This window comes from Mobula hypostoma, chromosome 6 (assembly GCF_963921235.1).
Source record: "Mobula hypostoma chromosome 6, sMobHyp1.1, whole genome shotgun sequence".
Lineage (NCBI taxonomy): Eukaryota > Metazoa > Chordata > Chondrichthyes > Myliobatiformes > Myliobatidae > Mobula > Mobula hypostoma.
The window spans coordinates 38,676,656-38,692,657 of record NC_086102.1 but is presented as its reverse complement, the minus strand read 5'-3'; the positions used below and the strand labels follow the sequence as shown (position 1 = coordinate 38,692,657).

General features: G+C 42.3%; 1 protein-coding gene and 1 long non-coding RNA gene across 5 annotated transcripts in view; one reads left to right on the top strand and one right to left on the bottom strand.

The window, feature by feature from the left end:
• LOC134347948 (uncharacterized) overlaps positions 1 to 16,002 on the bottom strand; it is a 102,427-nt gene that overhangs the window by 50,525 nt on the left and 35,900 nt on the right. The window lies entirely within an intron of this gene.
• Positions 1 to 16,002, top strand: part of LOC134347945 (immunoglobulin-like domain-containing receptor 2) — a 125,131-nt gene that overhangs the window by 97,441 nt on the left and 11,688 nt on the right. For 2 of the 3 annotated variants that reach the window (XM_063050614.1, XM_063050613.1), the window contains 4 exons: positions 7,053 to 7,217; positions 7,493 to 7,606; positions 9,338 to 9,533; positions 12,609 to 13,230. In XM_063050614.1, the coding sequence (XP_062906684.1) occupies positions 7,053 to 7,217; positions 7,493 to 7,606; positions 9,338 to 9,533; positions 12,609 to 13,230 (1,097 nt within the window). Of the gene's footprint in view, positions 1 to 7,052; positions 7,218 to 7,492; positions 7,607 to 9,337; positions 9,534 to 12,608; positions 13,379 to 16,002 lie in introns of those variants that run through there. The other variant, XM_063050612.1, reaches the window with a different exon arrangement.

The window sequence follows — 16,002 nt, the reverse complement described above, 5'->3', positions numbered from 1 at the left end:
CAAGTCAAGTCAAGTCACTTTTTATTGTCATTTCGACCATAACTGCTGGTACAGTACACAGTAAAAATGAGAAAACGTTTTTCAGTACCATGGTGCTACATGAAACAATACAAAAACTACACTGAAATATGTAAAACAGCACAAACACTACACTAGACTACAGACCTACCCAGGACTGCATAAAGTGCACAAAACAGTGCAGGCCTTACAATAAATAATAAACAGGACAATAGGCACAGTAGAGCAACACACACAAAAAATGCTGGTGAACACAGCAGGCCAGGCAGCATCTATAGGAAGAGGTACGGTCGATGTTTCGGGCCGAGACCCTGAGGCACAGTAGAGGGCAGTAGGTTGGTGTCAGTCCAGGCTCTGGGTATTGAGGAGTCTGATGACTTGGGGGAAGAAACTGTTACATAGTCTGGTTGTGAGAGCCCGAATACTTTGGTGCCTTTTGCCAGATGGCAGGAGGGAGAAGAGGTTGTATGAGGGGTGTATGGGGTCCTTCATAATGCTGTTTGCTTTACGGATACAGCATGTGGTGTAAATGTCTGTAATGGCGGGAAGAGAGACCCCCAATGATCTTCTCAGCTGACCTCACTATCCGCTGCAGGGTCTTGCGATCCAAGATGGTACAATTTTTGAACCAGGCAGTGATGCAGCTGCTCAGGATGCTCTCAATACAACCTCTGTAGAATGTGGTGAGGAATGGGGTGTGGAAATGGACTTCTCTTAGCCTTCGCAGAAAGTAGAGACGCTGCTGGGCTTTCTTTGCTATGGAGCTGGTGTTGAGGGACCAGGTGAGATTCTCCGCCAGGTGAACACCAAGAAATTGGGTGCTGTTAACGATCACTACGGAGGAGTTATTGATGTACAGCGGAGAGTGGTCGCTCTGTGTCCTCCTGAAGTCAACAACCATCTCTTTTGTTTTGTTCACATTCAGAGACAGGATATTGGCTCTGCACCAGTCCGTTAGCTGCTGCACCTCCTCTCTGTATGCTGACTTATTGTTCTTGCTGATGAGACCCACCACGGTTGTGTCATTGGCGAACTTGATGATGTGGTTCGAGCTGTGTGTTGCAGCACAGTCGTGGGTCAGCAGAGTGAACAGCAGTGGACTGAGCACACAGCCCTGGGGGGCACCTGTGCTCAGTGTGATGGTGTTAGAGATGCTGCTTCCAATCCGGACTGACTGAGGTCTCCCAGTCAGGAAGTCTAGGATCCAATTGCAGAGGGAGGTGTTCAGGCCCAGCTTTCCAATTAGTTTCTAAGGAATAATTGTGTTGAATGCTGAACTGAAGTCTATGAACAGCATTCGATTGTATGTGTCTTTTTTGTCCAGGTGGGTTAGGGCCAGGTGGAGGGTGATGGCAATGGTGTCGTCTGTTGAACGGTTGGGACGGTACTCGAACTGCAGTGGGTCCAGTGAGGGGGGCAGCAGGGTCTTGATGTGCCTCATGACGAGCCTCTCGAAACACTTCATGATGATGGATGTGAGAGCAAACAAAATGGTAGTCATTGAGGCAGGACACTGAAGACTTCTTTGGCATGGGGACGATGGTGGCGACCTTGAAGCACATAGGAACGACGGCACTGCTCAGGGAGATGTTGACAATGTCAGTGAGAATCTCAGCTAGCTGGTCTGCACATCTTCTAAGCACTCTGCCTTGAATATTGTCTGGTCCAGCAGCCTTCTGTGGGTTGACCCTGCACAGGGTTCTCCTCACATTGGCCACAGTAAGACACAGCACCTGGTCATTTGGAGGAGGGGTGGTCTTCCTTGCTGCCACGTCATTTTCCACCTCAAAACGAGTGTAGAAGTTGTTCAATGTATCTGGGAGGGAGGCATCACCAGCACAGGCAGGTAGTGTTGTCCTGTCGTTGGTGATGTCCTGAATGCCCTTCCACATGCACCGCTTGTCGCCGCTGTCCTGGAAGTGGCTGTGGATTTGCTGGGCGTGTGCACGCTTTGCCTCTCTGATGGCCCGGGACAGTTTGGCCCTCGCTGTTGTTAGGGCTGCCTTGTCGCCTGTTCTGAAGGCGGAGTCACGGGCCCTCAGCAGCGCACGCACCTCCGCAGTCATCCATGGCTTCTGGTTAGCACGTGTAGTGATAGTTTTGGCCACAGTGAGGTCATCGATGCACTTGCTGATGTAGCTAGTCACTGATGCCATGTACTCCTCTAAGTTGGTAGAGTCACCATCCGTTGCAGCCTCACTGAACATGTGCCAGTCAGTGTGCCCAAAGCAGTCTTGAAGTGCAGAGATGACTCCTGCTAGCCAGATTTTCACCTGCTTCTGAACTGGTCTAGAGCGCCTGATGAGCGGTCGGTATGCTGGGATTAGCATAACAGAGATGTGGTTTGAGTAACCGAGGTAGGGGTGGGGCTCCGCCCGGTATGCATCAAGAATGTTTGTGTAAACAAGGTCCAACGCATTCTCCCCTCTCGTTGCAAATTCCACGTTCTGATGGAATCTGGGGAGCACTGACTTAAGGTTCACGTGGTTAAAATCTCCGGCGACAATTAACAGTCCATCAGGGTGTGTGTTCTGCAGTTCACTAATAGCCCCATACAGTTCACAGAGCACCTCCTTAGCATTAGCACTGGGGGGAATGTAGGCACTGACTATAAGGACAGTGGTGAATTCCCGTGGTAAATAAAATGGACTGCATCTAACAGTCACAAACTCCACTAGCGATGAGCAGTATCTGGAAACCAACACAGAGTTCTTGCACCATTCCGTATTGATGTAAACACACAAGCCACCACCGCGAGTCTTACCAGAAAGAGCTGCATCTCTGTCTACTTGAAACAAGACGAGCCCGTCCAGCTGAATAGTGGCGTCTGGGATTCCGTCGATGAGCCATGTTTCCGTGAAAACATACGCACAGCAGACTCTGTACTCCCACCGAGTATTTCGTTGGAGTTGGATGTAGTCCAATTTATTGTCCAGGGAGCCGACATTGGAGAGCAGAATGGGTGGGAGAGCCGGCCGGCTAGGGTTTGATTTTTGCCTGGCATGGACTCCTGCCCGCTTGCCTCGCTTCCGCTTCCTCGCACACCGCTTACAACGTCCCCCACCTCTGGCCACCGGCATCAGGCAACTCCGAGGACTGCGGGCCCGATCCCCTTAGCAAGCCAAGGTCGCATAATTTAACCGGCAGATCTTCATGAAGGTTTGTGTTTGGGCGATCTCTGTAGTGTAGCAGTATCTGGCGATGGTAGATAGTCACTCTGTTATCCATGTGCCTTAATCAAAAATTATGCCTTAAAATTAATCTTTTAAAAAGTCACTGTTGTAATGCATGGTTATTTGAGTTACTGTTGCCTTCCTGTCAGCTTGAATCAGTCTGACCATTCTCCTGTGACCTCTCTCATTCACAAGGCGTTTTCTCCCACAGAACTGCAGCTCACTAGATTTTATTTTGTTTTTTGCACCATTCTGTATAGACTCTAAAGAATGTCGTGTGTGAAAATTCCAGGAGATCAGCAGTTTCTGAGATACTCAAACCACCCCATCTGGCACCAACAATTATTCCATGGTCAAAGTCACTTAGGGTGGCATGGTGGTGTAAGTGAAACCCCGATTTTACGTGCCCCGATTTAACGCGAATTCGGATGTAATGCGATGATGTACATGTCAATCCATACTCCCCCTTCTCCAGCCTTGTATCCCTTTTGCCAATCAACTTCCCAGCTCTTGGCTTCATCCCTCCCCCTCCTGTCTTCTCCTATCATTTCGGGTCTCTCTCTCCCCCTCCCACTTTCTATCTCTTTTTTCCGTTAGTCCTGACGGAGGGTCTCGACCAGATGCTGCCTGGCCTGCTGCGTTCCACCAGCATTTTGTGTGAGTCATTGGACCTTTTTTTGCTCAAAATGGAACAAACTGCTAGAAAAAGAAAATCTTTTCTGTGAAAGATAAGCTTCATGCACTTGATGCATTCAAGACTAAAAGTCAGACTCAAGTTGCACGAGACCTCGGGATACCGGAATCAACACTTTGTGGCTGGAAATCTCATGAAGAAAAGTTCAGCGCGTCGCTTTGCAAAGTTGAAGAAGCAGGACTAAAAGCCAAACGCCTGAAGACAGCCAAAGATGTCAGCCTTGATGACTTCCTGTACGAGTGGTTCATTCAAGCTCGCTCAGAAGGCCTTCCAATTTCCAGTCCTATTCTCAAAGCTCAAGCCGAGAAGTTTGACAAGCAGATCAATGGAGAAACCTCACAGTTCAAAGCTAGCAATGGATGGCTAGACCGATTTAAATGCCATCACGTGATTTCTCAAGTGTTAGTGTCAGGAGAAATTTGCTCAGCTGCAAGTGCCTCCACCAGTGAATACTCAGCTGAACTAAAACCTCTCTTAGAAGAAGGTGGCTACGTGGAAGAACAAGTGTACAACTGTGACAAAACAGGCCTCTGCTACAAGATGATCCCAGACCGTACACTGCCTAGCAACGATGACGCCACCAATGTGAGTTCAAACAACGCAAAGATCGCGTGATGTTGTTGTTTTGTGTAAACAAGATTGGAACACATCAGTTAAAACCACTCATGGTTGGCAAATCTCACTCGCCCCGCCGTTTCCACCATGTCAACATGAAGTTGTTACCGTTCGAGTACACGCACAGCAGCAATGCTTGGATGACAAGTGTCATCTTTGAGGATTGGTTTCACAAAACCTTTGTCCCTGCCGTCCGCGCTCGTTTGTGTAAGCAAAAGCTAGAACCCAAAGTTCTTCTTTTGCTTGACAATTGTCCCGCTCATCTGCCAGCTGCCAACCTAGTAAGCTGTGACGGAAAGACCCGAGTTTCTTACCTCCCCAAGAACACTACATCCAAGATCCAGTCCCTAGATCAGGGGATCATCTCCGTGTTCAAGCAAAATTACAGGTGGGAATTAATTTGTAGAATTATAGACGACTTAACAACGCTTGAAGCCTATCTGGAAAGCCTGAACGTGAAGGAGGTTTGCCACTTAGGTGGGAAGGGCTGGGCAGCAGTCAGCTCATCATTTGCAGAGAAATGCTGGGAGAAGAGTCTGGGGCCAGCCTTTTCATCACACCAATCCACCACGGAAGATGATGATGACGAGCCAGATTTGTACGGCTTCACAGAGGAAGATATGCGTGAGGCAGAGAAGCTGTCTGAATGGAACAAAGAAGAGCTACACCAGTGGTACTCTGCCAATGACGAATGCCCAACATATGAGCACCAGGCGGGCGCCGAGATCATCCGTAACGTAACTATAGCACCAGTGGAGGCAAGTGTACCGGTTCTTGAGCCACAAGAAGATGATAATGAAGAGCCTCCTCCCCCAACCCCAAAAGTGTCTGAAGCCATTGAACACCTCAAGGCTAGTCTCCATTGGCTGGAGATCCAGGAGGTAGACCACATAAAAAACCTCCAACTCAGAAGCATTCCAGATTTTGCTCACAGCCAGCGACATGCTACATTCAAGCAAGGAACACCTGATCACTTTTTTAGAAATAAACTGTAAATGATGATTGCTAATACCTTGAATGTTTTTATTTGTTGTTTTGTGTATTAAAAAGCTTTACTAAAAATTAATTTGGTTTAATTTCTACAGTAACAACAACCCTGATTTCCCACGATGACATTTTATGGACCCAAACAATCGCGTTATAACGGGGTTTCACTGTAGTTAGCAAAATACTTTACAATGCAGGCAACCTGGGTTCAATTCCCGCTAATGCCTGTAAGGAATTTGCATGTTCTTTCCATGACCGTGTCGGTTCCTCCGAGTGCTTTGGTTTCCTCCCACAGTCCAAAGGTGTACCAGTTGGTAGGTTAGTTGGTTATGGTAAATTGTCCAGTGATTAGGCCATGATTAAATTGGGAGATTCCTGGGCAGTGTGGCTGAAAGGGCTGGATGGGCCTACTCTATGCTGTATAAATAGATGGATGGATAGATAGATAGATAGAAAAATCAATAAATCACATTACTTCCTCACTCTGATGTTTGGTCTGAACAACAACTGAACCTCTTGACCATGTCTGCATGATTTTATGCATTGAGTTGCTGCCACATGATTGGCTGATTAGATATTTGCATTAATGAACAGATGTACCTGTGTACCTAATAAAGTAGGTCCACTGAGTGTGCACTGAAACACCAAACCATGCAACATTTAATCATAATTGTTTTTGGATTGACATGGCATCAGTAATGTCTAAGGTCCCTCACCACTCAGTTTGCTCACCAGTTCAGTATGGTTGGTGATCATGGGCTCTGTCTGTGCTATGCCAGGGGTAGGAGTGTATTTGGAAGGGAGTTGGGATATTGGTATTAAAATTGAAATGACGTTGGCAGCATCAGAATATTAATGATGATATCTGGCTTGGATGGTGGTGGGGGGAAATTTTGGAATGGGGGAAGAAAGGAACCTTGGCCTCGCAGTCAGGAGAGAAATTGTGGAGACAACAGATAATATGCCGATGCAAAGGGAAGACAATGGAGTGTCAGTGCAGAGTTTATAGAATATGCACCAGGGGTGGGACTGGGGCACAGTAGCAGGTCATTGAATCTTGCATTCTAGTCTGCTGCTATGATAGGAAGTCCACAATGTCCTTGGAGTGTCCAATGACAACTATTCCCAGGAAAACATGGTCCAAGTTCTTCTACACACAAAATACTCTGCAGATGCTGGGGTCAAAGCAACACTCAAACACGCTGGAGGAACTCAGCAGTTCAGGCAGCATCCGTGGAAACAATCAGTCAGTGTTTCCATGGATGCTGCCCAACCTGCTGAGTTCCTCCAGCGTGTTGTGAGTGGTCCAAGTTCTTCTGTAGTACTCCAAAAGGAATATCATATGGGAAATAATGTCACCCTGTTTGATCCCAGTCTGAAAGTCATATCAATAACTTTTGGTGACTTATATCAGGAAATGGCCAGTTGTATTTCTTGAATGACAAAATATTCCAGAAATGGGTTCTGTTATACTTCATTCTGGTAATCATCAGGCAAATATCTATGTACAAGTAGGCAGGATGATTTTTTTCTAAGTTTTAATACATTTAACCTCTTTTTATCAGTATATATAGCTGGAAAAGCAGTAAAAGCTGGACATCTTCCAAATGTTGCAGACTATCCACCATACTACATTCCCAGTGTTTCTAGGATACCAATCACACCAAGTGTAATTGATACAAAGTCTCTGCCTCCACCAGCACATGTCGACACGGATATGGGGGAATCTGGTAAGGAGAATTTCTCTCAAAACAAAGATCAACTTAAAGACATAGACATTATCATTATCAATTTGTCTGTGTATAATATTAAACTGCCACAATGATACAAGTCAGCTACTTGAACCTTCTTAAAATGGTGGTTTTGTTCTGTCACAGAGAAACACATATAAAAAAAGTAGTAACTGCAAACTTCTACTTATAGTACTATAACTTGTTTTTATAAACAATTAGCCTATTAACGTACATGAGGCTAGGGTTTATCAATTTTTCGATTTTCTCCTCAGTACGCAGTGGATACAGAATTCAAGCTAACAAAGAGCAAGACTCCATGAAAGTTCTTTACTATGTGGAGAAGGAGCTGGCACAGTTTGACCCCTCTCGGAGAAAGTATGAACAATGTACGGGTTACAAGTATTGAGATTTAAGTGATGATCATGGTTGATTTCTTGTACAAAGTATAAATCTGTTGCCTCAGCAAAACACCAGTTTTCATAGAACCTTCAGCCACTCTTATCTTATTTCAGTCTGAATCATCATAACAAATAAGGTTCAGTTCTCAATAAGTCTTACAATTAAATTGCCTTATGTTTTCCCTGATTCCAAAATTTTCTATGGAACCTTCTGGTTTATGAAGTATTTTATTTGAAATGCAGACTTTCAGGCAACCTGGATTTCAGGATATAATTAATCAACTACTATCAAAGTTACTTGTTTGTAGTTACTTCAAAAACCAATTGAAACACTTAATGTCTCCCTAATAATTATACATCTGTGAATTATTCACCAATATCTCTGTTGTTTTAAATATAAGATAGAAGTACTGAACAATTTAGCTATCCTTAATACTACAAAATAAACAATATTACAACAGCAATATTCCAATTACTGGTGGCAACTTCAAAGCTTCCTAATGTGATAAAACTTGGCAGGTATATGATCAGTGATTTAATCAATAGAGGTGAAGAAGAAATTGACAGGTGGGTGAACTGCACAGCATATGGTAATTTAGTTCAGTGCAGGAAACCAGGAGGTCAAACAAATTGATGTGAAGAATGGATATTCACATGCAATGGTATAACTTTAAGGGGGAGTGGCATGGGTGCAGAGAAACCAAACATATTTGTCACACAAATATTTGAAGAAGGCAGGTTAATTAATCAATTAATAAAGTAAATAGAATCCAGGCATTTATAAATAGAAACGCTGAATACAAGAGTTGGGAATGATGCTAAACCTGGCATGTCAACTTTAGTGATGTCGTGAAAATTTAGGAGAGGCTGACAGAAGAAACAGTTCTTTACAAAACAAGTAATTAGAGTTTGGAATGCTTTGTCTCATATTTTGGTGAAAATAGATCAAACAGTAGCTTTTAAAAAGAGAATTGGGAAATTGAAGGATGTAAGTTGTCAGAGCTGTGGTGACAGAGGATGGAAGAACTAGGACTAGCTGAAGTGATCATTGAAAGATCAGGATGGGCTGAATGACCAGTGTGGGTGTTGTGCACTTCAATACATGAACAATAATAGTCGATGATAAGCACTTAGTCCTTTTTGTAGCCATTATTGCTTTCAGAGATATTTTGGTCTGGCGACTGGTACAGTTCTTCGGAAAATGTATAAATAGCTTGTTTTACAGATTTGATTCCACAGTCACCAACCTCATTGTTGGAATCTCTACTTGTGCTGGATCTCAAACTAATGTGCTGTGGTTTATGTGTGGCTGTTTGAACTTCTGTGTAAATCTGTATGCTTCTAAAAATATTTGATGTGATTATTAGTTTACACTTGGGACATTAGTTTTTTAGATTTTTCACAGCCTTTATAATTTCAAGATCCAACTTGTGAACAATGATCTGGCACTAGGTATCTGTTTCACAAAGAGCAGAATGATATTATATGAAATTGATGCCATTGCGCGTTTACTGAAAGAACACTTCTGTGGGAAATCCCAGCCTTTACTGTTTTTAATTGAGCTCAGTGTCTCTTTCCCTTTTCACATGCAAATCAGCATCAGTGATTTGAATTTTGAACTAGTTCTTGAAAAGTTCTATGTTGGTTTTGTTTGTAACATTAACCCATCACAGAAGTATTAGAAAGATAATATAAATTATCTGTATTTATATTATACAGCGAGCAACATGTCAGAGTTAAGTTCACTGCATGATCAGAATGCCGATTTCTGCCAGAACTTCTGCCAAGCTCGAAAACAAATGCAATCTCCAGTTACTGACCAGGATGTTGACTTGGCATTCAGGGCTCAGCTCATGAGAGGATCTGGACATTTCAGGAGCAGAGCAAAGAGAGACAATGACCGTTGCAGTAGCAGGTACAACAAAAGCAATTTACAATCTGTATTAAAGTTGTCACTATAACTTTTGCAGCCATCTTTATTCTTGGACATATTACTCCCATCAGCTTTTTCTTAAATATCCTTCTTTCAAAAATTGAAAATTGGCATTCATGTCTTAAGTGTGACCAAGAGTGTATAAGCATTCCTGCAAGTAAGTTAAACAAAACAAAATACACAAGTAGAAAACAGTTACAAATACATTTGAAACTAACCTTAATACTTTTAGAGTCAAAGAACAGCACAGTGTAGAAACAAACCCTTTGGTCAAAGTCAAAGTTGAATTTATTGTCATATGCACAAGTATGTGTGTGCACTAATGAGATGAAAATCTTCCTTGCAGCAGCATCACTACAGGCACATAGCATTATTTAAGGAGCATTCACAAGAGAAACATAACAGAATTTTTTTCAAGATAGAACACAATTAGAAGAAAAAGGTTTATTTTAGTGCAAAGTAACCTAAGTGGCCATAGTATTGATAAACTGTAGTGATAAGGGTTTTGCCAGTTGCATCAAGGGAAATAGGTGTTCTTGAACCTAGTGGTGTGGGGCTTCAGTATCTCCTGCTCAGTAGTAGCTGCAAAAGGATGGCATGGGCCAGACAATGGGGATCTTTAATGATGGCTGTTGCTGTCTTTAGCTGCTACCAATGATAAGGACGTGCCAGTGATGTATTGGACTAAAGCTCATCACTCTCTGCAGCTTCTTACATTCCTGTGCATTTGAATTGCTATACCAGACTATGATGCAACCAGTGCTCATGTCCATTGCAGCCATTATACGTATCAATGCTAGTACCATTTATCCTCATTATGCCTGTTGCCTTCAATGTCTTGGTGACTCAGGTGCTTGTCCAGATGCTTCTTAAACATTAAGAGAGCATCTGCTCCACCATCTGAGAACCTTCCAGTTTCCAACCACCCTCTGTGTAATTGAATTTCTCCTCAGATCCCTTCTAAAAATGATCTCTCACATTGAACTTATACCCTCTTGTCTTAGACCAGGGGTCCCCAACCATTTTTTGTGCTGCAGACCGGTTTAATATTGACAATATTCTTGCGGACCGGCCGACCGGGGGGCGGGTGGTAGGGTTGCCAACGGACAAGAGTAGTGTTAGTCCCGAGAAAGACTACAATGACCATGAAGCCTTGTGCGGGCACCAGTGCGCATGCGTGGACTTGCCGATATTATTCTCTGCAAACCGTTTTTGACAATTCTGTTCGGGGGTGGGGGTGGGGGTGGGGGGGGTGTTAATCACGACCGGAATATTGGTAATAAGTGGCTAATACACTCAATTTTGTTTCTAAAGGGTTTATCTAACAAATTTAATATTAAACACACAGTGCTTATTTTCCTTGCATGAATATAGTGATAAGTCAATCATCAGGGGAGGACGGGGAGCTTGAAGTATGTGTTGAAAGAACTTCCAGTAGAAGTGGTAGAGGCAGGTTCGATATTAACATTTAAAGAAAAATTGGAAAGCTATATGGACAGGAAAGGAATGGAGGGTTATGGGCTGAGTGCAGGTCGGTGGGACTAGGTGAGAGTAGTTTTCGGCATGGACTAGAAGGGCCGAGATCGCCTATTTCCATGCTGTAATTATTATATGGTTATATAAGTCACTTATAATAGCATCATAACATTTTAAGTAACGTTTGGATATTAAACATACAGCGCATATTTTCCTTGTATGAACATATAAAATCATTGCAATGCGCCAATATCGCTGCATCAGTGGGAGCCCTGGGCTGAATACTTGTTTCCCTGCAACAACACGGTCCCATCGAGGGGTGATAGGAGACAGCGATACTCGAAGGGGGTTCCTTATGTCCAGTTTATTCCACAATTTAGTTTTTGTTACATTCATCGCAGTGATAGGTTGGAAATGGAAGCGATGTTTTCAGTGCTTCTGTGGCCATCTCAGGATATTCAGCCTTGACTTTGATCTGGAATGCTGGCAGAGATGTTATGTCACACACACTTTTCAGCCCGCCGTCATTTGCAAGCTCGAGGAGTTGATCTCCTTCCCGCGCTGACATGGATGACACACGGGTAATAACCTCGCGTGCGTAATGGCTCAACAGTGGGCGTGACTGGGAATGAGGAAAGTTGCAGCTGACTCATATCGCCAAATCATATCGTTTCGCCGCGGCCCGGTAGCGCATACTTTGCAGCCCAGTACTGGTCCGCGGCCCAGTGGTTGGGGACCGCTGTCTTAGACACTCCCACCAAAGGAAAATGATTCTTACTGTCTTCTCTGTTTAATCTCTAAATAATTTGTTCTGAGGAAAACAAAGCCAGCTTATTCAATTCATCCTAATAACTAAGATGCTCCAATCCAGGCAACATCCTGGTGAAACTTCTCTGCACCATCTCTAGTGCAATCATATATTTCATAAAGTGTGGTAACTGAAACTACATACAAAACTACAAGAATGCCTAATCAATGTTTTATAATGTTGTTATATGATGTTCTAGCTCTTGTATTCAGTGCCACAGTCAATAAATAAATGTGATCATGGTTAAATCTCTTAAGTACTATGCTGGAAAGTAATTTTCTATTGTATAATTTATATACTTACAAATTCTGAAGACCCACGGTAACGTTAAAATCATTGCTTTTTGTAATTTTTACCTAACATGTGAAAGGATATAAGTGAATCTAATGAACACTGGTTCTAATGAAAGAAAGTCGCTATTTGTCCAACTTCCAGTCTGAATAGTTCTGATTTTTACACACACTTCTCATACAGATGGAACTTATCTGTAACATTTCATGTTTCATTTCCAAGAACAATGTATTTAATTTATATTCTGTAACTTCAAATTCTGAGCACACTAATAAAGTTTCTTACTCCAAGACTAGGTTTAAAATGAGATCTGCCAGGAATGGTGAAGCCTCTAAAATCAGAATAAGTTTAGAGTATGTATATAATTTACAAATTCACATGAATTTCAGTAGTAATATTTGGCTATTTATTAGCTGTATATTAAAATTTAGTTCACTCTGAAGAGCTATAAAAATGCTAAGATTATTTTAATTATTCACTAGGTCACGCTCTCGATCTTGTGACAGACAAAGAATTGAACTGCACGACAAAGAACTAGCAAGTTCACTAGATGAACTTGAAGAATTTGCAGAATCTTATCATTACAGAGGGAGGAGAGGTAATTCACTTGAGCCAGAACGACGGGAGAGAAAAGAGGCTGACAGAGGGCAGTATTACAGAGCACTCAGAGATCGATACCACTATCAAGGGAGCTCCTTGGATGATTATTACAACAAAAGAAGTCGAAGCAGGAATGAGCTATATGAAGCTGACCAGGGACATGTTTACAACAGTCAGAGGAAAAGAGATAAGCAGGATGAGTGCCCATTAAGGTGTACAAGCGATGGTGGTAGAACCTATGATGATGCTTTCATGAACAGTATTCTGGAGAAAAAGGCCAAATGTAAACCTTACAATGAAAGTTACAGCAGTGAAACGCCTTCCAAAACTAGTATTAAGCGAGTAAATGACAACTACTATGGGAAATCTCCAAGTTACAAGACAGAAGAAGAAGAGACATTGCCTCCGTACACTGAAATGCATTTGCAAAAGGTTAAGCCAGAAGAACTGCCAGCAAGGATCTACTATCATGAGCGAAAAGAGCAAACAAGACAGAAGAAAGCCGTAAGTTCTTTGATTTCTTTCAGGAGAATGTTAAAGAAAATCTACATAAAATGCTGGAGGAGCTCAGCAAGTCAGGCAGCATCTATGGAGGGAAATAAACTGTTGACATTTCAGGCTGCGACCCTTCACCATTTCCCTACATAGGTGTTGTATAACTTGCTCAGTCCCTCTGGGATTTTGTGTATCTTGCTCAAAATTTCCAGCATTTGCAGAATTTTTGTGTAAATAAAATTATACCTTTAAGGAACTTGCACAGCTTCTTTGAAATGTATACATTTAATTTAAACTTGGTTTGGTATTGCTTTGTGTTTATGAATCTTGTGCTGATGTAGCCTGTTAGTTCTGATGAACAATATTTTACCAACTTTAATGAATTGCAAAATATCTAAAGTCAGGTACCTCAGTGTGACTGATAGTGTGTACATTTAACCATGTTCCACTCTGTGCTAAAGTACAAATTTATCAGCTTGGTTCTTCACATTGGTGGCACTGGTAAAAATGTGAAGTTAGTTTGAAATTATCTTTGCATGGGAATCATGGTAGACTGTGGAACTTTTTTAGTAATTGGCATCAATATGAAAGATAAAATAACATTGAAGTTTTACCTGTTAAATTATGGTGAGACGAATCTTCATTTTTGACAGTGTTTAACAATGATTATGTACTATTAAGGTTTTTTCCAAACAAAAAAAAAGTGGCCTGTTACATTTAGAAACAGTAAAAATTATGCAGTGATCTATTTTTATATTTTATAGTTATTGTAACAATTTTGAAATTATTTTTATTTACTTTAGAATAAACTAACTGTGATGCTAGCTATGAAAATATTCCCCTGCAGTCTCTGTAGAAGCTTATCATTAAAATTACTTGAAGAAGCAAAAGAAACAGTTCCAGCCTTATAGGTTGTATATTTAAGCACTGCCTTTGACCACAGACAGCACTGACCCTGGCAAGAAACCAACTATGAATAACTAAATGCCCTGCTGTAGTCACTAGCAGATTGAGCACTACCTGAAATATTCATGATACTTTAATATTGTCTACCTCAGGAATGTATGAATTTCATAGCAGTTAAAACTCTTCCTTTAACAATTTAGTACTTAGAGCTTAATTTACCATAATCAAACAATCCTTATCTGAAAAGATGTGACATTCCTGCTCTTCCCATCACATAGGAAAGAAAGCACCACACACCTAAATTCACTCCTGGGCTTGGGTGCTATCTGTGTGTAACAAGAACTGGCTGGAGCAGATTGGGAAGGGAAAACAAAAATCATGTTTGTGGAAATAGTGTTTGTTGTCAATCACTGATTATCAAGTACATTATCCTCTCAGGGCTGCTGGACTTAGTCCAGGTGTGTCCTTTTCCATATCCTCTGCCTTGGTAATCATCTGGAATGTCTTTTAGTTTTTCTCGGCATTCGAGATGGAACAGGTTCAAAGGGCCACAAATCACCAGAGAATGGAGGCAAAAGTGTACCCAATGTTACCCTCATCCTGATGACCATTTTTGTATCAGGGAATAGATGGACCTAAAGTATGTGGACACCAAGTTTCACTACGTACTGAGGTTCTACCTGTCCCTAGCGTTGTGGAAAATAGGCCTGGCCCCTCTACAATGCAACACGCCAATCAGCTGGATGTTATCACACTAGCTGGCCTTTGTGGAAAAGTTCTTCCCAGTAAAAACCTTTACCACAAGTGTATCAGGCAGTGGTCACTGCTGAATGTACCAAAGACACTGAGGGACTGGGGCACTATGGATTCTGTAGGTTAGTTCCCTGAGTAAACAGTCCAAACCAAATGGCAGCATGCCTCATTGCCAGATGTGACCAACAAGCACCAAGACCTTGCATGGCTGACATTAAAATGTGCCCTCTAATCAGAGCCTTCCTCTGCAGATTGTATATCATCCCCAATGCACTTGGGATGGCTACAGTGGAGAAGAGTTGGTCACCAACCTCTTTGCAGACTGTGAGTTTGGAGATGGAGTGTAGATGAATGTAAGAGTTCGATTACCGGTTCATCTCCAGCAGCTATGTATCAGAGGACTCTATGATCCATGGGCTGTTCCCAGGGGCACACACTGAGACAGACATCAATTGCTGCCTGAAGGTCATCAACTCGGTGAATGATGCCATTTGGTCTGCTGTTAGGGTCGGCACAACATTGTGGGCCGAAGGGCCTGTACTGCGCTGTACTGTTCTATGTTCTACAACCTGTTGGTCTTCCAGCACAGCAATATGTCTGTAAGGGAATACTATAGAATGGCACAGTCCAGGCTGTAGGAGTACATGCTGAGTTGAGTGCTTCACTCCCTCGAACTCAGTGCTGCCAATGTTAAGGCATTGTGGGGAAAGTGCTTTCACTGCTGCACATAGAGGAATGGAGTTGAGTGTGGAAGACCTGTGAACAATGAAAGCAGTATAACCTCAGGGAGACACAAGTGGCAAAGGTGCTGTTTGTGTTTATTTTTCTCTATAAGTTTCTGAATGTAACAACTATCAATGCAAAAGGTTTCCTGCATTGTATATATTTTTTTATTTTGAATAAAACCTATTTTTGAAATTTTAAAAAAATCTGCATGGAGTTTGCACAATCTCCTTGTGACAGTTTCTTTCCAGAATCCAAAGACATTCAAGTGTGGTAAGTTAACTGACTGTAATTTGACTCCAATATAGGTGAGTGGTAGAGTCTTAGGGGTATTACTGAGAATATGGTGAGAATAGAAAATAGAATTATTCTAGGGTTTGTGTTAGTGAATGTTTACTA